This window comes from Agelaius tricolor, unplaced genomic scaffold, assembly GCF_023055355.1.
Source record: "Agelaius tricolor isolate 1412-34295 unplaced genomic scaffold, bAgeTri1.0.p SCAF_1, whole genome shotgun sequence".
Taxonomy (NCBI): domain Eukaryota; kingdom Metazoa; phylum Chordata; class Aves; order Passeriformes; family Icteridae; genus Agelaius; species Agelaius tricolor.
In genome coordinates, this window is record NW_027269261.1 from 41,450,981 (window position 1) to 41,474,863 (window position 23,883).

Genomic DNA, 23,883 nt, shown 5'->3' on the forward strand with positions numbered 1-23,883 from the left:
CTGGGTTCTGGGGAGATAAGAATACCTGCACATCTGCCACATTATGTTGATAGTTACAAGGACATAAACCAAGAGAAGGTCACAGTAACTAATGGCATGGTCCCAAGGTTTATCAGTATGAAAGAGACATTAATTTAGTGGAGTTTAAAAAGTAATTATTTCCTTTCTCTCATGGCAGCCGCTTCACCCCATGTGCTTTTTTTTGCCTGATCGTATACGAAACATAAAAAGTGAACAACAAAGCTAAGTGAGGTGTTTTTTAAAGTTGTTACAGCTTGTTATTTGATATTCATCATAATCCAGATTCACTGATGGGAACATTTATTTTGGCTGCTCTAGGAGGATGTTGGTGACAGATTTCTAGGAGGATGTTGGTGACAGATTTCTACTTTGTCAAGCTATAGTTATTTCTGCGAAGGTTTCAATATATAATTCCTACAAATTCCTACAAATAATTCCACCTTTTTAAAAGAGTGTTTCTGTCCTTACTACAGTGATTCACTAAGTACACTTTATTATCTAAACACTGGAAATTTGAGAGGTACTCAATCTCTGTTTATGTCAGTGGGTAGACCAAGACAAAAGCATGCAAAATCATCAACTTACCTAGATACCCTGTTCAAACACTATATGAAACAAAAGAGGAAAAAAAAATCAGCTAAAGACCTCCATCTGTGCCTTGTGTAATCAAGCTAGAAAGTGATATTCTCTTTTGTAAAGCCTTTTACATGGATTGGAAAAAAGCACAGTTTTGTAAACAGGCCATTGTATAGATGGAATTGTGTGCCATTTCAAGTATGAAGGTGTTTAGCTTCCTAGCACCTTTTCCCCTGACACAGAAGTCTTACTGATTTTGGACATTTACATATGCAAAAAGCCTGTCAAGGAGCAGTATTATTCTGTGAATTTCTATTGGTGCCTACAGTTTGCAAAGCATTTTCTGAACTCTGTGTATAAAAGAAAACAAGATTACCCTAGACCTGAAATTTGTTAAAATGTGCTAGAATATTCAGTCAGGATTCAACTTGTTCTTTGTGCCCTGAACTATTAAAAGTCAAAAAGTAAATCCTTTAACTGGTTTGAAAGAAGAGCAAATATTACCCACTTTTTTTTTTTTATTATAACATTAAAATTACTGTTCTTTAACTGAAGAGAATCTGTTACTGATTGAAATTTTACTGGCTTGAAATTATCCTATTAGTAATTTGAACATCTGTAGAGTGCTTAATATTCTTCCTTTTCAAATATTTAATTTTTTTTTCTAATGGATAGTGTGGGAGTTATTCATAAATGTATTTTTAACAATCTAAATTTCACATGATAGGTGATTTTAAAGTCCCTGGAAAAAGAATGGCTTGAATGTATAGTCTTTCTTATTTTCTGTCTCTGAAGTTTCACATGTACCAGTTTATTAGTGACCAAAAATCCTCAGCAGAGGTGTTATTTTACTGATTGGTGTAAACTGACAGGCCTTTTCAGGCCCTGTGGTTTCTTCTCTTTCCCCCTTGACTCACAGTTTCATGTAAAGGCTGAGAATGTATAGATATGTAAGTTTTTCACACATTGTGAAAGATTTCAGACATACTGATTCCATGACATAAAAATGTGTTCTTCTCGTGGGTCTTTGCTTTCCAGAGCAAATGATACATTGCCAACACCAGAATCACCAGAAAAGAATGTGGAAGATTTCTCACTGTGTTAAGAGGTTGTTTCAGAACTGGAGAGAATGAACAGAATATAAACATCCAAATGAATATCTAGAAGAATAATTCATTTAAGGAATCCTAAGCCTCTGAAAAGGATCCGTTCTTTAGGGACTGTGGATGAGGATGAGGATTTTTTTAAGGTCACAAAGTATATGCTTATCCATAGATTACATCAAGTATAGGAAAGGGGGTGTTCAGAATACTACTAAGACTATAAAATGAAGCAGTTGCATGAAAAGGAAACTAAAGTTTTAAACAATATATAGCCTAAACCAATGTAGCTGGCATTTGAGCTGTAGCAAGCCTTCACAAAGAAAATCCTTATATGCAATCAAAGAAAGGTATAAAATCTGTTTGATAAATTGAGTAGTCTCTTTCCATCTATCTTCTTCAGTACTTTTTCTTTTCCATCCAAAAGCATCATCATGTGACCAAGAACTTCAGTCAGCCCTGGAGGAAGCAAAGCAGCCCCAGAAGGACAATGTGTTCATTCCAGAGTGTGCTCAGGGCGGCCTCTACAAACCAGTGCAGTGCCATCCTTCCACGGGCTACTGCTGGTGTGTTCTGGTGGATACAGGACGTCCCATCCCCGGTACCTCAACCAGGTAAGGGATTCAGTTCTCAAAAGCTCGGGTAAGAACATGCCCTAGTCTCCATGAACTATCGTGTAGATTTCTATTGCTGGTGGAATTATGTCATACAGGTTTTTTATAAATTGAAATACTTTGAGACATCAAAAATTAAGGCTAGATGGCCATGGACTCTTTCACTGCAATGGCACTGGCAGTTTGCCATCCTAGCCCTCTTCTTTACTCCTTTTTTGTGCTAGGAATCCAAGACTTGAAACATATAATGAATGATCCCAGAGGAAATCTCACACTCCTTTTCCTGAATATAAAAGAGGCAAGTGAGATGGTCTATGACACAAACCACATCCAACCTCAGAAATGCTTAGTTATTTTGTTATTTTTCCAGCAACCTCCTCAACTATTTCATATGATGTTCTTTGATGGAACAACTCCTCGGGAACCCATAGCTAGGAAATATCATTTTAGTGTGTTATTAATAGAAGGTTGGAGTTCAGTCATCTCAGCTGAGCTGGATACATGGTAAATTATTGTAAGCCACATAGTGTAGATGTAGGCAAAGCACATATCAGGTTCCAAAGGATGTTATTTAGGTTGGTTATTGAGGTTTGGCCCTTGTAGAAATGCTATAGAAGCTCATATGGAGCTGGCAGGCAGTATAGGTATCTTGATGCAATCATAACTCTTTTATAACTTAAGCAAAATCTTTTTTATCATTTGCATAAGGTTTGTGAAAGAAACGTGTTATAAGCCGCTTGCTGTAAAATAGTATATTCTTGGGGAGGATTTTTTCATGTATTCTTCAAGTGCTGAGTTATTGCTACCTGTTTATACCATAGTCTAGACTATGCCAATTACAGTGCCATCTGAAGTAGACTTGATGGTCTTAGAGGTCTTTTCCAACCTTAAGGATTCTTTGATTTTATCACTTAAAGTCGCTGTTGATCAACTGTTTTTGACAAGTTGAGGTCCATAAATGGTCAAAACATAATAGTCCAAATTTGATGCTGAAACTGTAGGATCACTATACCTATTGTATGAGGATCTAAAGATGACTTCTAGAGATTCCAGATACTCCTTTTTATACCCTTTCTCTGTTCTCTACCCCTAGGTTTGTTCACTGTTTTCTTCTTTTTAGTGCCAATCCTTCTTTGAATGATTATCTTAAATAATTTTATTTCCTATACCCTAATTAGAGTCCAAAACATTTTTTTGTGCTCATCAAGCAATGGGACTCAAGCTGTGCTTTTGTTTTTGCTGTGTTTTGAGTTTTGGTGAGGTCTTCTTTTTTTTTTTTTTTCCTTACCTTTTTTTCTTACCTTTACATAAATTTTTTAGCATTTTATTTTGTGCCCAATACCTTTTTTTCTGCCACTGGACATCAGCAAAAAGATTATGACTTCCCTTTCATTATTTTCCTCTCTTTGGCTACTTAGAGACAACATTAAGATCCCCTGTAAGCCTTCTCTTCTCCAGGGTGAACATTTTCAGTATTCTTTTCTTACTCTATCAAATGATCCAGTCCCTTAATCATATTTGTGGTCCTTTGCTAGATCCAGTGTGCCCATGTCTCTGTTCTTAGGGGAGCCCAGAGCTGGACACAAGATTGCAGATAAGTCTCATTCTCCCACTGTGAACGAGAGGGCAAGGATCTCCTCCCTTGACCTGATGATAGTATGTTTTCTAGTGCAGCCCTGGAGGCTATTTGCCTTCTTTGCTGTCTTATACTCAGCATCCATCAGAAATCCCAGGTTCTTGCTTCAAAGTTGCTCTCCAGCTGGCTGACCCCATACTGTACTGATGCAGGGAGTTAATCTGTGCCAGGGGCAAGAATTTTGCTTTTTTAAACTTCACGAGATTCCTGCCAACCCATTTCTGCAGCCTGTTGAAGTTCCTCTGAATGGCAGCACAACTGTCTTGTGTATCAGACACTTCCTCCCAATTTTGTATCATCTGCAAATTTACTAAAGTTGTTCCATGTCCCAGTGTCCTGGTCATTAAAGAAGAGGTTAAACAATATTGTTTAACAATAAACAAGCTTTGGGGCACTCCACTGGTGACTGGCTTCCAGCTGAAATGTTTCTGCTCTTCCCAACTATTTGAAACTGGCTGTTCAGCCAGTTTTAAACATACCTCACTGTTCATTTATCTCATACATACTTCATCAGTTTGTCTATGAGAATGTGCTCAGAGGCAGTGTCAAAAGCCTAGCTGAAATTAAGATAAATTATATCTGCCCATCTCACCTTATCCACTGAGCAAGTTGCAGAATCACAGGAAGCTGCAGTGTTGGCTAAGTATGATTTTCTCTTCATAATTCCATCCTGACTACTCTCAATCACCTTTTTCTTTTTCATATGTTTTGAAATAGCTTATAGGAGGATTTATTTCATCACCTTCTCAGAAACTGAGGTAGGGATCTCTGGCTTATTTGGCTCTTCTGTGTCTTTCTTGAACACAGAAGTGACATTTTCTTTCTTCCAGTCCCCAGGAACCTTTCCCAGTCAGTAAGACCTTTCAGATATAATAGAGTGGCCCACAAATCAACCAGATTCCTCAGCACTTGTGGGTGCATCCTATCAGGTCTCATGGAGTTATGTATGTCCAATTTGTTCAAACAGTCCCTGAGTTGATCCTTCATGACCCAGGATAAGTCTTCCTTGCTATAGACTTAACTACTGCTCTCAAGAACCTGGGATTCTTTGGAGACTGGTCTTACACGTAAATACCAGGGAGGGAGGTGCCATGGAGTACTTCTCCCTACTCTCTGTTCTTTGCCACAAGATCTCTTATCCCACCCAGCAGCAGGCTCACACTTCCCTTGTCTTCTTTTTGCTGCTCATACATATGTTGGAAGTTCTTCTTGTTGCCTTTATGCTCCTTACCAGATTCCCAACCTCATCCCTGCACACTTGAATAGTGTCTGTTTATTCCTTTTGTATCAGCTGAACAACTGTATGCTTCCTTTTTAAATGTGAATTTTGTTAGGTGTACTTTGTTCATCTGTGTGGGCTTCCTGCCACATCCTGCACATCAGGATGAACCATTTCTGAAATTGAAGGTGATGATCCTTAAAATTCAACTACCTTGCTTTCTGATTAATATGTATAGTGTGCATGCAGTATGTGCCATTTTGGCTCCTACCATCATACAGACTGGAATTCTAGGCCTTCTCAACCCCTTGATGAATCACCTATGGACCTAGAATCAGTCTCTGTCTCTTTTTTTCCCCTGTTTGGTCTGCTGGGCTCATGGTTTTGACAACTACACAGTCACTCAGCTGTGGGAGAAGAGACGGCAGGAAGACCTTTCACTGTGCTGCATGTCTCAAGGATGAAAGGCTGGAAAATTGGATACAATCTTTCCATGCATATGGTTTAGACACAAAAGTGCTCTGCCTGATGACTGATACTAAAAAGATCAGCTGCTATGTTCTTGACCATTTACTTAAGGTCAGTCCTCAGTGAAGCTCTGCAGAAGTAAAATTTAGTGATATCCCCAAAGAGGACATTTCTGAGCACAGATGGGTAAGGAGAGTACTCAGTTTTAGGAATTTCATACTAAATAAAGAATGACTGGTGTATTTAGGAATCTACAGTCTTGGTAAACAAGCAGGTGGGATTACTGCCTGGAGTTTAAGAGGAATGTCTAGACCTCATTTCTGAGAAATACTTAGATGGGCTGGAATCCCATTAATTATTTCTTGATTTTAATTTTCTTTTCTGCATTGATAAAACTAAACTTTTTTTTTCAGGGAGAGGGAACTAAATGGGAACCAGAATATAATGAGGAATATACCCTTGTCTTTTTGTAATTCTTTTAGAATGGAAAGACAGAATATGTGAGTCCTTCCTAGTTTAAACAGCCAGAGGCTTGTGCAAAATTTGGTGTACTGTCTTTCAGTTTTCCACTTCAAAATACAAATCAAAGGATCTTAAAACTCTACTGCAGGAACTGATATCATTAGTACTCCTGGTAGCAAGATGGGTGCATAGCATACAGAAATCTCTGTTCTGCAGATAAGGGTCAAATTGCTAAGGGACAACACTGAAGGGATAGACAGAACCAGAAAGCTATTGCCAGAACAGCTCAACATTCTGCCTGTTATTTGTTTTGAATGTACTCATGAGAATGATATTTGTCATATTATAAGGTTCTGAACACCTCAATAAATGGTAATCATGCTACATAAGATCCTCAAAATGAAGGGAAGTTATTAACACTCACCTTCTAATACACTGTCATCTGAAAAAAAGAAAAATCACTTGTCAGTGAAGGTATTTCAGAAAAAAAGAAACTCATTCTAGATTTAAAATGAAGGTATGTCAATGAAGAATCCTTCTAGGACATTTAAGACAGTAAAACAAAAGAAATAGGTGAAGTTGTGGAATAAATCTGGATTAAAAGGAGGTAATGCATTTAAAGGCTAAAAACAACCATTCCCACAAAAGTGTCGGTGTGGTCCTCACCAGCTGGACACAATACCTCTTGGAAATCACAGCATGAACCTCAGCCTTTTGGCTCAGTGGGTACCATGGGGCTGAGTTCTGATGTGTGACTTTTTTTAGCAACTAGGATCTTGTGCAGAGTAAACCCCAAACTTGCACAAGATTCTCTAAACTTAAAAAGGAACATAACAATCATCTGTTTCATGAAGCTGCCCTTATTGTAGAATCCCTGTGGAAGTCTCCATCCTCTACTGCTTCATACACCTCAGTAAATCTCACTGCTTCCCAGCAGACTGATCAGAGGTATAAAGCAGTCTTCCTAAGCCCTTGCCAATTCTAGATATACATTCACTGTTAAGGATTCTTTCCCCTTTCAAATTCAAAAGAGTAACTTGGGATGCCTTTTAACTACACTATTTTTAACCTGTGCTCCATTCTGACATACTATCCTGTTCCCACTCTTTCTTCATGAAAACTGAGGCAAGTCTGTTTTTCTTATCAGTTTTTAGCATGGCTGTTCCTATATGGTAAACTTTAAATGACTTGTTTTCTTTCTTCAGTTGCTTTAAAGAGTTAAACATAGACTTTTCACATTGCAGCATTTTAACACCTATCAGGCTTTTATAGATTTAGCTTGTATATGATGGACTATGTGTGTATTTAACAAAAATATCAGCCAAAAGGATAGAAGATTAGAGGCCAAAAAATGAAATGTAGGCACAGAGCAGCCACAGTAATGGAAGAGAAGGAGGGGAATGCAGAGTCAGGTATCAGATTAATCAGGGGCCAGGCTGTTTGCCAGATACTGCATTAGTGGGTATTGCTCAGAGACTTCCCTTTCACTGTTTTCTTGGCTGATTGAAGTGGTCATCCATCAAGTATATGAATCCAACCCATGTTATCAATGCACCTTCTATTTCTGCCATTCTTTAGGGTAAAAAAGAGTCTGTAGCTCTCCCATGTCCATAAAAACAATTCTGTACCTTCTTGCAGCAGCCAAAACTTGGTGGGCTAGTAGTCAGTTTCATCAGGTGGTATAGAAATAAATTAGCGCTCAAAGGAAAAAATAATATTGCAGTTCTCTCTGCTGCCTGATAATTAAGAGCAAAATATTTAGGCATTGTTTTTAGAAGCAGTCTGACCTGAGTCTAGGACATTGCCACCATTCAATGTTTTTAGAAATATTTCGTTCCAAAAAAATTGGATTAGTATAATTTAATAAATCTAAGTATGCCACGCAGTAAATGTGCTTTTGGTGAAGTTGGAGAAGGAAAACTTCAGTTATATAAACTATGAAAGAATCTAGAATCAATTCAGTGAACAATATGTTCACACACATGTATATAGACATGATGCATGTTCATTTAACTGAGAATTGAAACATTCTCTGAAGTGCTACCTGCTAAGTCCTGCAACTTCAGTCTGCTTTAGGACAATAAAGTAAAAATTTCTCAGAAAGAGACTCTGTTGAGGTGAGTGAAAAACCATCATGCTTTGATAGTGGGACATGGAAAAGGAGGTGAGATTCAGCAACAGATGTTCCTCCCATGCCTCCTGGTCTTGCATAAAAGGTTGCTGGTGGTGTTGCATAAGTCACTGTTTGTTGGAAGTACAAATAGCAGAATTTCTTGTTAACAGTTAGACTAACAAACTGACTTTAAGTAAACTCAGCAAACACAGAAGAACCAGAATATTCCAGTAGCAGGTGGAGATTCAGTCTTCACAATTCACTTCAAGCAGTTCCAGCCCAATTATCTTCCTTCTGGAAATACTATAACTTTTGCACTCTTGTTCAAAACATAACCCTTCTTACTTAAACTTTTTTGAGGTGCAGTAGTCCCTAACTGCAGTAGTCCCTGCCTTGCTGTGATTTTGGTATTGTTTCTTTGTTTCTCTGGTGTTTCCCAACATGAATGCTGCCTGTGATATTGTTTATGACTTTTTTTTTTTTTTTTTTAGGGGGGAGATAGCGTCTTTTTTTTACTTCTGTGGGGCTTCTTTTGTATATTTTTCAAAATAATTTTTATTTTGTATTAATTTATAGCAGTTCTTTAGTTTTCCTCCCAGTAGAATGGGTTTTAGAAGAGAGAATATTTTTTTTTAGTTTGTTATCAACTCCAGGAGAATAAAGATGGTTTCTTTGAGGTAAATGAAAGATAGATAAGTTTGCATTGCCCTCTGAATGAAAATGTGGGCTTATTCCCTAAATACAAGAAGGTATGAGGATTAAAAAATTTGAAATGAATTAATTCTTAATCCTATTAACCTTGGCTGGTTTTATTCTCTCCCTGTTTGTTCTTTAGGTATGAGCAACCTAAATGTGATAATGGTGCCAGAGCTCACCCAACAAAAACAAAGGATTTGTACAAAGGGCGCCAGCTTCAAGGTCAGTGAAACAGATAAATTTAAGTTTATGCATTCCAGTGCATAAACTGGAATGTTCACTACAGTAAATTAGAAAGCAATTCCTTACACTGTATCAAAACAGGGTATCTTTTAGATATCACTGTATTGATTTGCCACTGACTGAAGTCTTTGACTTTGGAGCAGTGTAAGTCAATATGGGTCTTGGGATCTTGTCAGAGAAAGTAAGGCTAATTTTAATCAGTAGTTTAATGGCCATCACATTTACTTGCTGGAATTATTATTTGCTGCTCTCATATCGGGGAGATCAGCAAATACATCCAGGATAACTCAACCTATGCTTCATAATCCTTGTTCTAGCAAAATCCATGGGAAATTGGCCTCCATCTTCAAATCAGTATCCATAAATAATATAATGGATACATAAATAATGTATCCATCTTACTTTTCTCCAAGCATATCTTTATCAGTTTACCTCACAATAATACTTCTTGAAATGATTCTTTGTTAAAGGAAAAAATGGTGTTTATTAGAGTTTTCATTTTTTTACACATTTTATAATCATGTGAGAGATCTTATCTGTGGATAGTTGAGCTTCACAGAAGTCAGTAGACTTCCTTAATTTTTGAAATGGCCTTTTAGTATGCTTGAATAACTTGAGGAGTAGCAGGTTTAGTGATATTGCACATTATGAGAGAATTACAAGTCACTGTCAGCCATTGTAAAGAACCAGAAAGTAAATAATATGTGCAGATCTTTCATGTAATGAAAAATAATCTAGTTTGGTCAGCCAAAGAAACATTCAGACAATTCTCAAACTATGCCCATCAGTGCTGAAATGCATATTGAGTGAACACATAAATGCTCTCTGTCATGAAATAAATTTAATTACAAGGTGTAATAAAAAAAAAACAACTAGATATAACTCTAAGTTGTGTTCTATATAAAAGCTAATCAAAAGACCTGGTTAAAGATGCCCTGCTTATTGCAGGGGGGCTGGAGAAGATAACCTTCAAGGGTCCTTTCTAACCCAAATTATTCTCTGCTATTTACAATTCCATGGAAAGCAGTGGAAAGTTAGCCATTTTCAACAAATTATTTCACACAACACTTGCATAGTTACAGACTTGGATGGTTACTTGATTTTATGGGTTTTTTTTCTGAATGGAAAGAACTTCACTTAGAAGACATTATAGCAGAGCAGAAGTTGAAGAAACAAGTTTTGCAGTTAAAGATATCACTTACTAGTCATTCCTACCTTTTGGACTCTTAGAGTGGGAATGGGCAGGTGAAGGTTTTTAAGATTGCATATATCTATTTTTTATCTAAACTGCTAATGTTTTCATACAGTACAGTAATAAAGATTTATCCAAAATCAAGATACAAGTGAAATTGTTAGCAAGAATTTTCAATGCTGCAAGCTCCTACTTGATAAATTAATTTTCATTAAGTTAGGCAATGGTATATTGATTTTCTTTTTTTTTTTACGTTATAGTACTTTGCATTATGTGTGCTTTAGTCAAAAAACCACTACAGCAATGCAAGCCTATAAGTATTATAATTGATATGTATGACACTGATTTGCTCTCTCTCATGTTAGGTCGCCTAATCTTTGACTTCCAAATGCCTTGTGTTATTTTAAAATAAGGCAAATACCAAAATTTTTTAAATACTTATAGATTAACTAGAAGAATCTCCTATTCTGCAGCAGCATGGAATAAGTACATGTCTGTAGAAGTAATGGGGGAAGAGGCTGCTTCCCAGTTGCAGTTGTGTTAAGATCATTATTTTTTTCTTTCTCTCCCTGTAAGGCTAAATGCACAAGTGCTTTTGCCAATAAATGGCAAATTTATTTCTTATCATGAAAGCACTACATTGAGGGAAATTAATCAAATTTACTTTAGACAATTTTTTGAAAAAAAGGAGGTTGAAAGATGAGCTTGTACAAGTATCCACACAAAGTTGTGTGAATAGCTAATATGAATCAACTTTTTAATAGCCATGAATCACTGTTATTCAGGTTTTTCTGTTGTAAGCAGCCTTGCAAAGGCATGTTTGCATCTGTGTTGTCTAAATTTAAATATAGAATATAATTGCTGAGTGGTGCCAGGACTGAATAAAGAAAAAAACTAGGTTAATTGGAGTCTTAAGGAATAATACATTTCTGAAAGGATGGGTTTGCTTGATTTGCTGATTAGAGCCACCAGTAGCCCATGGTGAAACCATTCTGACTACCTGCCATGTAAAACCAGGAAGATTTTAAAATAATTACTTTGCTGCTATGAATGATCTTAAATGGGATAAACCCTACACGTAGATCCTCAAGTGGATTAAATTGGCATGGTTCTGCAGCTTCACTGATTTATACCATCTGAAAATTTGAACCAATTATATGTTAAGCCAAATATTTTTAGCAATAATTTGTAAGTAAACTAAGAAACAGTTTTTGGCAAGCACTGATACCTTGTTAAGGCAAAATTGTGGCAGATAAGTGTCCCTTGGAATCAACAGCAAAATTCCCACTAATTTAAACCTTCACATCCTAAGGTAACCTAATATAAAGCATCTGAAGCTGAAGGCTAGTCTAATGTTTGTAAGGACGATCCAAGCCACCTGTATCTCTTAGTTTGGACTGGAAGTTATAATAATAATAATAGTATTAATTATAATAATTCTTCCCATTAGATTTCTAGCCCTTTTTTAAAGCCAAATCATTTTTCTGAGGTTACTTGCGGTTATGATCCTTCTCAGAAACTGGTTATTCTGAGATAATGAAATTGAACTGAAAAAGGAGTATAGAGAATGTCACATACTATCGAAACAAAAGGGTTTTTTATTTTTCTCACAGTCAGAGTTTTCAAACATTTGTATCTTGACCTTTTATTCTCTTCTGTGTTATACAGTAAAATGGAATCTCTGTGATGTAAGGTCTTGATTAGTTTTTTCCATACTTTGGATTACTGGCGTGTTAAAGAGGAATTCATTTTTCTACATAAGCTGATCAAGAGCATTTAAAAGGATTTAGCCTGAAGGCTAGTTAAGCAAAACATATAGTATGATGAAATGAGGTGTAGTTGCCCCTGTAAGCTTCCTGTTTATAAAGCTAGTCTTGCCTCTGCTCTAAGCAACCTGGAAGAAAAGGACTCTGATGTGTAAGAGAGCAAGACTTGATAGCATACTGAGACACTGCCAGACTACTCAGATAATTTGTCTCCTGGGCAAATCCTTTTCTTATTTAAAAAGTATGCATAGAAAGCAAGTCTCTGGTTTAGGCTCTGCTGTGTGTGAGGGCTGGATAAACTTTGGATAGTACTTAATAAGATTTAAGATTTTTGTACTCTTACCTGATTTGGGAATTTATCTTATTTTCCTGCAATATGATTTTCATTACCCAGACCTGAAATTTGAAAAGCAAATAGAAACATTTTTAAAGTATTCTGGGAAATGTCATTTTGATCACATAATATTTTTTAATTAGCAGTACCCTTATCTTTTGTGCAGAAAAAACCCCCCACAAAACTGTTGTGCAGAAGAAAACCCCCACAAATGAGTAAATGACACACAAGTTTCAGCAAGGGACACAATGTGAAGCTAGATTTTCAGACTTTACTGGGTTGCTATGGTTTTGTCAATTTAAGTCAGACCACTAATTTTGTTTACATTTTATTTTGGTTTGCTTAAGTTTCTCCATTTCTTTAACATGATGTGGGTTTTTTTGACGTTCCTACAGTTGTGATACTTCATTTCATGCAAAAGAAGAATTTGAGAGGGGAAAGTATAGTTTGGAAATGACAGTGCCTTGAACAGTAACACAGTATACTGACCTGGGTCAATGTGTAGAGGTAGTAAATCAGTCTACTAAAAGTCTTGAAAGTCTCCCTTTTTAATTTTCTCTAAATAGCATAGCTCTTCACTGTTGAATATTTTGTTTTCCTGAGATACTGATCTCAGTTTGCCTTGATGGAAGTAGCATGCTTCCATTGCATTCATGTTCCTGTAGGTTTTACTGGTAATGTAAGATCAGCATTTCACTCCTATTTCTGTCCTTACTGGTAATCCTTCACTTCAGTTGATTATCATAACAATTTTTGATTCTAGACCATTTCTCCTAAAAAGGTGAGTATTTCAGGGTTTTGATAGCACTGAGTTAAGGAGCATCTGAAAGGTTTTTATTGTCCAGGGTCTATTTGGTGACACAAGAAGGATCCAAATTAGTTTTGCACAGCCTCTGTGAGACAGATTTTGATTTCTTTGTGCCCCCTTTTCCCCACAACCTTTTCCCCACAACCCAAATCCAAAACTCAGCACTTTCCATCCAGGGCCTAAGCTCTGTTAGTCATGGTACTCTGATGGTCTACAGTTTAAGTCAAACTTAGAACTTTATGACTCAATTGAAATGTCTTGACAGGTCTCTTGTATAGTTAATCAACTTAATAAAAAAACAAAAAAAATCCCTTAAAACTCTTCCTTAAATATAAAGTACAAGTTGTTTTCTAATTTCATAGCCTACTACTGATTCAGCTCTTGTTTTGAGCTATGGGTGTTCTTGAGCTTAGTTTAACCTTGGCATTCAAGTAGTTAATATTTTCTCCTGCAAATCATGCATGAGAGCAGTTTAACTCATCTGTTTATTTAATTTTTGTGTTACTTAAGAGAAACAAAAATATTCTAACTGCCCAATTCTCTTCCTATTGTAATGGCTTTATTTACTGTGTTTCTGATGGGATAATCCTGCACTGACCCTGAACAGTTTATGTTTTGTGGAGCAAAACTTATGATTTAAGGTATGGGGGAATTATATGTGGATAAGTACAGTTTACTTTTGGTTGTTGGCAGTATATCTTTTTCCAAAGTTAAAGGGAAATAGTCGGAAGCACTCAAACCACAATGATGCAACACCCACAGCCAAACAGCCATCATATGAAGTGTCTCACTTCAAAGGCATCTTAAAAAAAAAGGAAAGTGATAGAGGCTTAACTGCCTTTCCTTTTGAGGTTCATTCTAGCATGCAGTGGTTCCACTTTTGACCATGACTGCATCAGGTTTTATAAGGTGCCAGAGAATTTCTCAGCTAAAATACTGAAGTACCACCTCTGCCCTACCTCATCTAGCTTAGTCTATTTCTTCATAGTCCTTTGTTTCCTCAGTGTAGTCTGTACCAACACCAAGTAGAAACTAATCCTGCCTTATTTCACATTCTTAAATATTTGAATGACTAAAACTTTCTTTTTTTTAAGGCATCAGATAAGGCATAATGCAAATTTTTAACATGCCTGCCTTCCCATGAGCTTCAAATTGTTAGGTCAATTGGCATGTAACTGTTTTCCCATTAACTTCAAATTGTTAGGTCAATTGGCATGTAACTGTCTCCACTGAGCTGTGATTTAAAAGGATTATATTTTTATGATGTAACCAGCTTTCTTGCTGCATGAGCTAATACTCAAAGTACTGCTTTCTGCTATTGAATCTTAAAGCTCTGAGTAGTCAACCAACCACCTGAAGTTGCTGGCTGTTTTGAATGAGCTTGTAACCATTGCTCTGAGCTCTGTGGTGTTCTATTTTCCAAGAGGTACTTGGCAAAAAGGCTCTGCACAGAGCAGAACTACCTAAATAATGACTATGACCAGGAAATGTTGGTTCAAATCTGGTTGAGCCTTTATGACAGTGAAGTGGTGGCAGAGCTGAAGAGCTGCGTGGTGAGTTGATGGAGGGGAGCTTCCTGGAGCATGGTGGGGTCTGCAAGGAGGACGTGAGGCTCAACAGTGAGGTACAGCTCCCAGAGCTGGAGGTTCGTGATGGAAGCAGAGTGAAGCCCCCATAATCCAAAAGGAAACAGCTAGTGACATTCTATGCCAATTAGACACCCTCAAGTCTGTGGGCTCAGAGAGGGTGCAGTGAGAGTAATGAGAGAGCTGGCCAGAAGAGCTTCCCAAGTCACTTCCAGTCATTTACCAGCAGTCCTGGTTAACTGGGGAAGTCCCAGAATTACCAGAAGGTAATTAGCAAATGTAACACCCATCCATGAGAGGGGTTGAAAGGATGATCTGGGAAACTAAAGGCCTGTCATCCTGACCTTGGTACCAGGGAAAGTCATGGAGCAGATCATCATGAGTGCCATCATACAGCATGTGCAGGACAACCAGGGGATCAGGCCCAGCCAATGGGGCTTTATGAAAGGCAGGTCCTACAAGAGCACCCTAATCTTCTATGGCAAGGTTACTTGCTTAGAAGATGAGGGAAAAGCTGTGGTTTTTGAATAACTAGACTTCGGTAAAAGGTGCTACACCATCTTCCACAACAGTCTTCTGGAGAAATTGAGTCTTTTTTGGCTTGAACAGATGCACTTTTTACTGGATTAAACACTGGTTGGATCGTTGGGCCAAGAAAATGGTAGAGAACGGAACTAAATCCAGTTGATGGCCAGTAACTGGTGGTATTCCCCAGGACTCAGTATTGAGGTTGGTCTTGTTTCATATCTTTTATCAATGGTTTGGATAAGGCAATTTAGTGCATCCTCAGTAAGTTCGCAGATAACAGCAAATTAAATTAGATGGAAGTGTTTTTCTGCTGGAGGCTCTGCAGAGAGATCTTGACAGGCTGGATCAGTGGGTGGAGGACCACCTCATGATGTTTAGTCTCCCAGTGGGAATTTTAGCTCCAGAGGGAGGAAGTCTTGCAAGTTATTTTTCAAGGCTCTGCAGATCACATTGATTTCCTGCATACCCTCTTCTATTCATCTCCTCATCCTGATTTGATTAATAATAATCTGGCCACAGTTCTTCATACTGCTTTAATTTTGCCTCAGTTTGTAATAATTTCTTATCAAAATTAATAATCACACAAACTTACAGTAGAAATATTAATATCTGAAAAAAATAATCTCAAGCACATAACCCAAGAGCTACTTAATGTGCAAATTTGCCTATAAAAATTACAGTGAAAGCATTTTTGTTACTAGTAAAATGCCAGTGAAAGACACACTCTTTCACAGCTAACAAAAGAGAAAAGCTTGCTAATTAAAGGTGGTGCTACTGTCTCAGCAATAGCATTTCATTCATTGCTCTACTTAATATTAACCTATAATTTTATGTTAATTTTAAAGGGCTATATTAGAACTAGTAAACTGACTTCATTTGCTTCACAGCATTTGGCTGTGCCAAAGAATATATATTCTGTTTCTCACCTCACTTGTTGCTGTCCTCCTTTTCCAAACAAACACATGTTTAAGGACAGCAGTCTTGCCTGCTGTCAGTGTGAGCAGTGGAACACCTCCAGGAGAACATGCCCAGAAGGGAGAATGTTCTCCTGTATCTGGCTGGTTTCCCAGGAGGTTGTCTCACACCAGCTGTACAGTTACATTTAATCCATAATATTATATTTACTCTCCTTCTATATTTTTTCCTAATAGTAAGGAGACAAAGAAGGAAATGAATTTATTAAATACTTCAATGCAAAGATTATTCTAATCAAGAAATCCAAAAGAAACTGCAAAACAGTACATTTTAAACATTTTTGTTTCTTTTAATAAGGTCTCTGCAGAAAATACATGTGAGGATTAAGAAAATCAAGATACATTCCCTCTTTTAAAGACAGTCTAAAGTTTACAGTGAAAATACCACAGACCCTTTAAAAACAGCTCCAATTATGTTACTGTAGGATACTGAGGTAGTGTCTATGCCTAGTATAAAATCCTACAATAAGCAGAGTGAAACTTTGATCACACTGGAACCTAAAAGGAATTAAAGAATTTGCCTCATTCAACAAACTTTAATGCTGTATTCTTGAAAGTACAAGTTCAACAAATGCTTTTAAAAATATTGAAATAACCTCTGTTGTAGTGAAGACATAGCAGAGGTATCTCATAATAATAATGGGGCATAATAATAATAATGTGGGGCATTATTATTATAATAATGTGGGGCAACTGGCTTGTAATAATAATGTGGGGCAACTGGCTTGTAGCTCTTGTGTAAGCAGTAGGAAAAAACCAACACCAGCAGGGAAGATTGATATAGAATAACCTCAGTGTTTTCTGCCAGAATGCCTGCAATCATTATCATCTTGCAATCTAAAAGCTGTCAAGAAAAGCTCATATTAACTGAATGGAAAAGGTGAAAACCTTTTAGTGTGCCAGGGCTGTAATCATAATGAAAAATGACACCTGAATCTTATCATGACAGTGAGTGGGAGTCACATAATAAGACACTATTTCCTCAAAGGCACATGGTATAGGGCTTCTCCTTTATAATCTGATAGAGTAAATTGAATAAAAACATGCCAAGGATTTGTAACACTGTTCCTTTCAAAATGGATCTCTTGTTTTTTTGTGTTTTCATACTTGGATACAAGTTCTCCTTGATTATGTGGCAGAAACAGCTCTCATGTTTAATCTGTGGACAGGGAAAAATAAATATTTTCATTTCAGATTGAATGTATATCTGGAGCTATATTTTCAAAAGGGAACAGCAATGGTAAGGCATTTATTCTTTGTGTTTAGTCACTTGGAGAAGTGTTCCAGTTTTCAAATAAAATGAGCACTTCAATAACTGTGAGTTCAGTGGGGATTTTCAATTCCCAGCAATTATGAAAATATCCTGTACTTACAATAAATCACCCTAGAAATTTTTTTATTTTCATCAAACAGTGACTTTTTGAAATGCAGACTTAAAAGGCTAGGGCTTGTGAAAATTTAAGCCAGTGCAAGCCTTCCCACTTACTAACATTTTGAAAAACTTAATGTGTAATACAGTAATAACATCAGTCATTACTCAGCTGAATAATGACTGAAAGTGTCAAGCAATAAGCCTAATTTACTTGTCAAGGAAAATGAACAAGATGTAGTCATTAAGTATATTTTTCTGAAGAAAATATTTCTGTTTTAGCCTCCAAAAGGCTTTTTTGTGTAACCCTTGCAAAAGGGCAAAAAATTTCCTCCTCAAGGGCTTTTAGTTGTGGAGGCCTAGAAGTTGTACTCAAACAAGGAATAACATTGCATATTTAAAAACACTGAAATAGTCTCATATGCACTACCATGTAGTAGATTCAGCCTGCTGCAAAAAATAATTACTTTGTTTACTTTTGAGAAAAAGGCTGTCTCTGATAATCAGTCCACCCAATGCTCATGTTTTCTAAATACCAGCATAGCTTATCTGAGACCAGAGGAACTGATCACCAGTAGAAGAGCGTTGCACATCTCACTGAGGTTGACTTCATTTTACAAAGTGAAATATCATTATTGAACATAGTTTCTGACTGAGGCTCAAAAGTAATGCCAGGTTTTGTCCTCCTCATCATAGCAGATCAAAGACATGATTAATTTCACATGCTTTGTCTTGGTAAGGAAGTGCTGCAACCTTGGTGCAACCACAGATAGAGGATGTCATACCTGTTGTTGTTATTATGGAGAACCTGCAGCCAGAGATGAGCTTGAAAAGACTGTGCTTAGTGCTGTTAATTGTTTGCCTCACAGCAGTTGTATAGTCTGGGATACCAGTGTTCTGGGCACTGAACAAATTACAGAACAAGAAGACAATGCCTGGAAAATTCGCAGTCGAGCTGATTGCAAAGCCACTCGGACAATGGGTGGACAGATGCCATCAACTGGAGAGCCAGTGAAAGTTCCTGCCAATTCCTCAAAGTGCTTCAGTCTGCCAGCATGTGTCACCTTCATTTCACACTGGCTGAGCTTAAGCCACCTGGCTTCCCTCCAGGTCCTTCTTCACATCAGGTATTTAGCCTGCAGAGAAGGCATTTTTCTGGGCTCAGTGAAGAGATGTAGAATAAATTCTCTTTTTCACAGGAATGACATTTTACATGATACTATCTCAGTGTTTTCCTAATAGATGGTGTTACTCCTTGGTTAAGTACAGTTTATAGGCCTCCACAACTGAGAGCCCTCAAGAAAGAAATGAAATCAAACATCTGGGAAATCTTTCAAAGGATTCAGAATGCTTCACAAGGTTCAGAAATTTGCTTCTCTCTAGCGCAGCAGGAGTGCTACTGTTCATAGATTCCTGATGTTAGCATATGGCAAAAATCCGTGAATAATTTTGGGAAATAAATTAGTCACAAATTTTGCCCTTTACATTTGTGAGGTTCTTGAATTTGCTTGCTATCTAGAAATGTTTTCTGGTAAGGCTTTTTTTCTCTGTAAGTCATCCACAAGCAACTCATTGTAAATATTCCTAAAGTACAATCCATGACCTGCTGAACCCTGATCCTGCAAACACTTACTTGCATTCTTCTTGTGATTAGTTCAATTAAAATCAAAGAAACTTTTACATGTGGTTGTAAAGTTAAGCCCAGGCATAAGTGTCTGTAGGATGAGGGTTTAGGTTGTTCCATAACCCTTGATATTCTATGGGCTATGTAGTCTCTGATTGTTAAATGAGACACAGCCAGCCAGAACCAGTGCAAAATCAGGGGTTTTCAGTCCCTGGGTATTATTCCTGTTCTCTAACTGTTATAGAATGCAAGTCTTACGAGTCTGAGGTTTGGGTTCCTTGAGTACATAATCCAGATTTGCTGGTAGTGCTCCAATTTGAAATTAGCTTTGGAACACAGTTCAATGCAAAGCAATGGTCATTGAATCAAGTTAATTTAAGAAGCAGAGTGAATATTCATCAGCTTTTTTTATGGCTTCTTAATCACTACAGACCCTTCTGTGCTGTGAACTTTATAATGGGGAAAAGTACTGATAAGCGAATTCCTAGGCTTTGTAGCCAAACAAATGGAAGTTATAATGGAAAATGTCTACTAGAGCTGAGCAGCAGATTTGTCTGCAGAAAATAAACCCAGAGTTTGAAAAATTCACCTGGCTCACTGAGGAGAAAAGCAGAATCTAGGAATAGCTCTTGACTAACATATTCAGCTACATAGCTAGTAGTAGTAGTAGTTAGCTATAGTACTTTGTATACTATACATCTGGTGGTGAAAAAAACTAAACAGCTATAAATAAATATGAATTTAACTCACAAATTGCATTTGGCATTTGGCTCTACAATCTCACTTGCTATTATTGCTGTTTCTCTCTCATTTTCATCAAGCAGGAAGGCATCATAAAGAACTCCATTAGTTGTGCACTTATATGTGCATCTAAATATAATCAATAATGAACAGAGTTACTCTTTCATGTATGCTGGAAATATCCATATCATAATTTCAGTTCAGAAAAGTAATATTTAAATGGTCACAAAACAATATCTCTGAACTACTGAAAATAAAAGATTGCTGTTTTTTTATTAGGATATTTAGCACATATTTCTACCCTTGGAAATTTTTCAGTGTATCTGGTGCTTGTCCTTTAGGCTTTGAATGCAGAAAGTTAATTGGGAGTTATTTAGAGAAGGATTTTATTCGTTAGAATTTTGTCTCTCTCTGAGATGTGTATAGCTGAATTCACACCATCAAAGAAAGAGCTGGTAGGATACAAAAATATTCCTAATAAAATGTTCTTAAACTCTCTGAAATATTTATCAAGAGAGTTTTGGATTCTTTTTTCCCAAAATAACATGTACTTGCACAGGGTTTAGGAGGGTGCATAGGTGTTTAGTAATTTCTTCTCGTGCTTTTTGGGTTATGTGTGCTAGTAATTTCATCACACAGGAATAATGTGTTTCTGATTTATCTAGATTAGAAGTGTTAATATGATAACTAACATAGCCCTAAATTTAAATCTGTATTAGTACTAAAATTCACATTTACAGACAGACATGCTCTTATGTCTCTCAACTCACACTCCTAGGAAAGGCTCATAAACAGGTTCTACTTACAAATGTATTCCATATATATTCTCAGTAGTTTTCTCATGTTTTGAAATGAATCAAAGCGATTCTGCGAGCTGTATCCTATCTCTGCTGTTTGTAATGAATTACTGTGATACACCTTAGAGAAAGAAATCACAGTTTTACTTAGCCTCACTCAAGTTGACTCTATTATACAAAATAAGAACAGTGCTTTTGCTATGAGAAGTTTGAAATTCACGGTGTCATTGTATTAAGAATAGAAAAAGTAAATACATATTTTGCCAATAGTTTCAATAGTTGATATCATTGAGATGATTACATAGATAATTTCTTGAAAGTAGGTTTGTAATTGTATGCTTGGCAGTTACTTGCTCTAAAGATGAATTTTATTTTATTTAATCTCTGAAACTGTTGTTCAAATTCTACTTCTAATTCATTACTTTGAATTGAAAATAGTCTCAGTCTTAGGGTGTAAAATGGTATAAAGTAAACCAATAACTAGGAGAGGATACCTACAAAGGCTCACAAAAGAGACATCTGATACTAGTATTTTTCTTGCTTTTTATTTCACAGAAGGAAAGAACAAGTGGGATTCAGTAGCAAGTGTCATTAGAAGGTTTCGAGGAGTGTCAGTATTTCAATCCAAGTATCGCTTGAGAATACTGACATCCTGGGGAGGGATGCTGGGACCTGGATGGAAGATTTCACATCCTCTTCTCTCCAAATGTTTCAGTGGACATTCATTCTTCTGCCACAGCTCTCCTACTCTGGAGCAAGATGGCTCAAACTCCAGACTCTGGAGGGGCTGCAGGACATGAGGCTGGGCTGACACCATCTGTGTGCACAACTGTGCTGAGATGAGTTGAGACTCCCATGCTCCTTGCACACGTGGCAGAGGCCAGCTTGCACAGGCATCAGTCTGGGCTGGGGGTGAGATGTGATGAATGAACTCTCTTTGTATTTTCCTGTCAGTGAGACTTAGAAAGGGTTTTGAACTATTCCCCTACCAGAAGTGGGATGCGCTGCTCTGACCAGCCCGTTTTTCCTGCAGGCACATGTATGTGCCTGCATTTTTTCGCCTAGAGCTGGTTCTGCGACACATTCCTCTGAGGGAGAAGCATTACTCTCTGCTGTGTCAGTGAGCTCAACAGCCTCAGGTGATTTTGGATTCACTGCATGTACAATGTGACTCCTTGAGCATACCCACATTCTCCACTTCTCAGTGACTTCTGTGTGTCTGAAAGCTACTGAGTGGTAGGTTACCATGTACACCACTACAAATCGCCACATTTTTCAGCATTTTGCTCTGCACGCTTATCTTTCAGATTTTTCATGCAGACCTATTAAAAAAATTGGAGTGCACTTAAGCATGAGAGAACATTTTATTTTACAGCCCTTAAAACTGTGTCTCAGCATCTTTTGTCTTAGAAAAGCAGGAAGATTGCTTCTAAAAAAAAGGTGATTGATTCATTGGATGCTATATATATATATATCAAAAGACTACTTTCTTTACACAATATGAGATTTTTTTACAGCTGGAAAGCCAGGACACTTGGTTAATTAGGAGCTCTTGGTAAATATCTCCCTTCCTCCTTAGTAGTTCAGCTGGATCCAAGTTTTCCTATCAGCTTTCTGCAAAGCATAGTTCATCATAATTAGGACACCAGCTGGACTGTAGAAGTTGGGGTCATCTAAACTTCATAAACAGCACCAACAGGGAGTTCATGCTCTAGGTGTTACTGACATTACCATATCAATTTGAACCAAAGTAATGGATAAAAATAATTAATATTAGATATACAATCCTAATGTCAAAATTTGAAAGGAATAATTATTCTCTGAACTTAGTCTGGTTCTTACTGAATCAAAGGAAGCTAGTCTCCTTTATATAAAAATGCTTTGTCCTCTGAATTCCTTAAGTTTTACTAATTTTTTCATGAAACTTCCCTATTGCAAACTGGGATAAATTTTATATTTTTTTGCAAACACTGAAATGCCAAATCTGTTATAAGCTGTTTGAAATCATGTGTTCTATTTCAACTGTCCACTTGCTTGGACACAATGCTGATTTCATCCTTTGTCTGCTGTATTTCTTTTTCCCTTGTTGCCCCTTCATGATTAAAAGAATGAAGGCAAACAGAGCCACAACATCTGTGTCTCACATGTTTACAAGTCCATTTCATTAGTTCTATGAGCTGTCCAGGATTTATGTGTAACATTTTGTTCACTAGGTGTAATTGTCAATAGGAAAAATTTAATCCGATTGGGATTACAAAAAAAAATCACTTACTTGAACTTCCTATAAAAAAATAAATTTCTTTTAACAGGTATTTTGATCCCTGCATTAACAGGGGACACAGTTTTCTTGGAGCCAAGCTCATGGTTCCAAGCATGCATCACACAGTGTTATTGCAAGCTTGGCAACTAAATCGAGGGGAGAGATTAATGTGCAGTGTGGTGGCTGGGCATGTAAGGTGCAGGAATCGGGCTTTAATTTAGAGTTCCTTGTATGGCTTGGTAAAAAAGAAGGCACACTGCTGCGGTACTGGCATTTCTGATATTTAGAAAAACAGGGCTTGCTCTTCATCGTGAGTTGTTTTTACTTTTTAAGTTCATTAATTTCCTTGACATGGGCAGGTTGGTTAAAGCGGTGGCTTGGTTAAAGTAGGGTTATTTGGGAAAGCAAATAACTTTTCACTTCTGGGAGAGTGAAAACTGTATGGTTTATTCTACAGTGAAACCTTGTTTTGTCAAATTCCTTAGCTGCTTGAGATTTAAGCTTGGAGGCTTAGCTGAGTGTTTGGGTGAATGCTTTGTTGTTGCTAGCTCTCCTTCATATCTGGCTGTGGGGCATCTTGCAGACAGGCTTCACTTGATAGTCACTTTGTGTGGAAGGCAGCAAGGGAAGGAGGAATGTGAATAGATATAAACTGCTCTGATTCTTTACAATCCACCCAAGGAAAGCTGCCTGGGAAGCAGGTCAGAAAACGCTGGTTTAATATGAAAGGAGAGGCATGAATTTCTTATCATAAAA

The 23,883-nt window shown here is 37.1% G+C and overlaps 1 protein-coding gene across 2 annotated transcripts in view; it reads left to right on the forward strand.

Annotated features, from left to right (window-relative positions):
- SMOC2 (SPARC related modular calcium binding 2) overlaps positions 1-23,883 on the forward strand; it is a 137,973-nt gene that overhangs the window by 93,597 nt on the left and 20,493 nt on the right. For both annotated transcript variants that reach the window (XM_071431162.1, XM_071431155.1), the window contains exons 8-9: positions 2,125-2,311; positions 9,045-9,127. In XM_071431162.1, the coding sequence (XP_071287263.1) occupies positions 2,125-2,311; positions 9,045-9,127 (270 nt within the window). The remainder of the gene's footprint in view (positions 1-2,124; positions 2,312-9,044; positions 9,128-23,883) is intronic.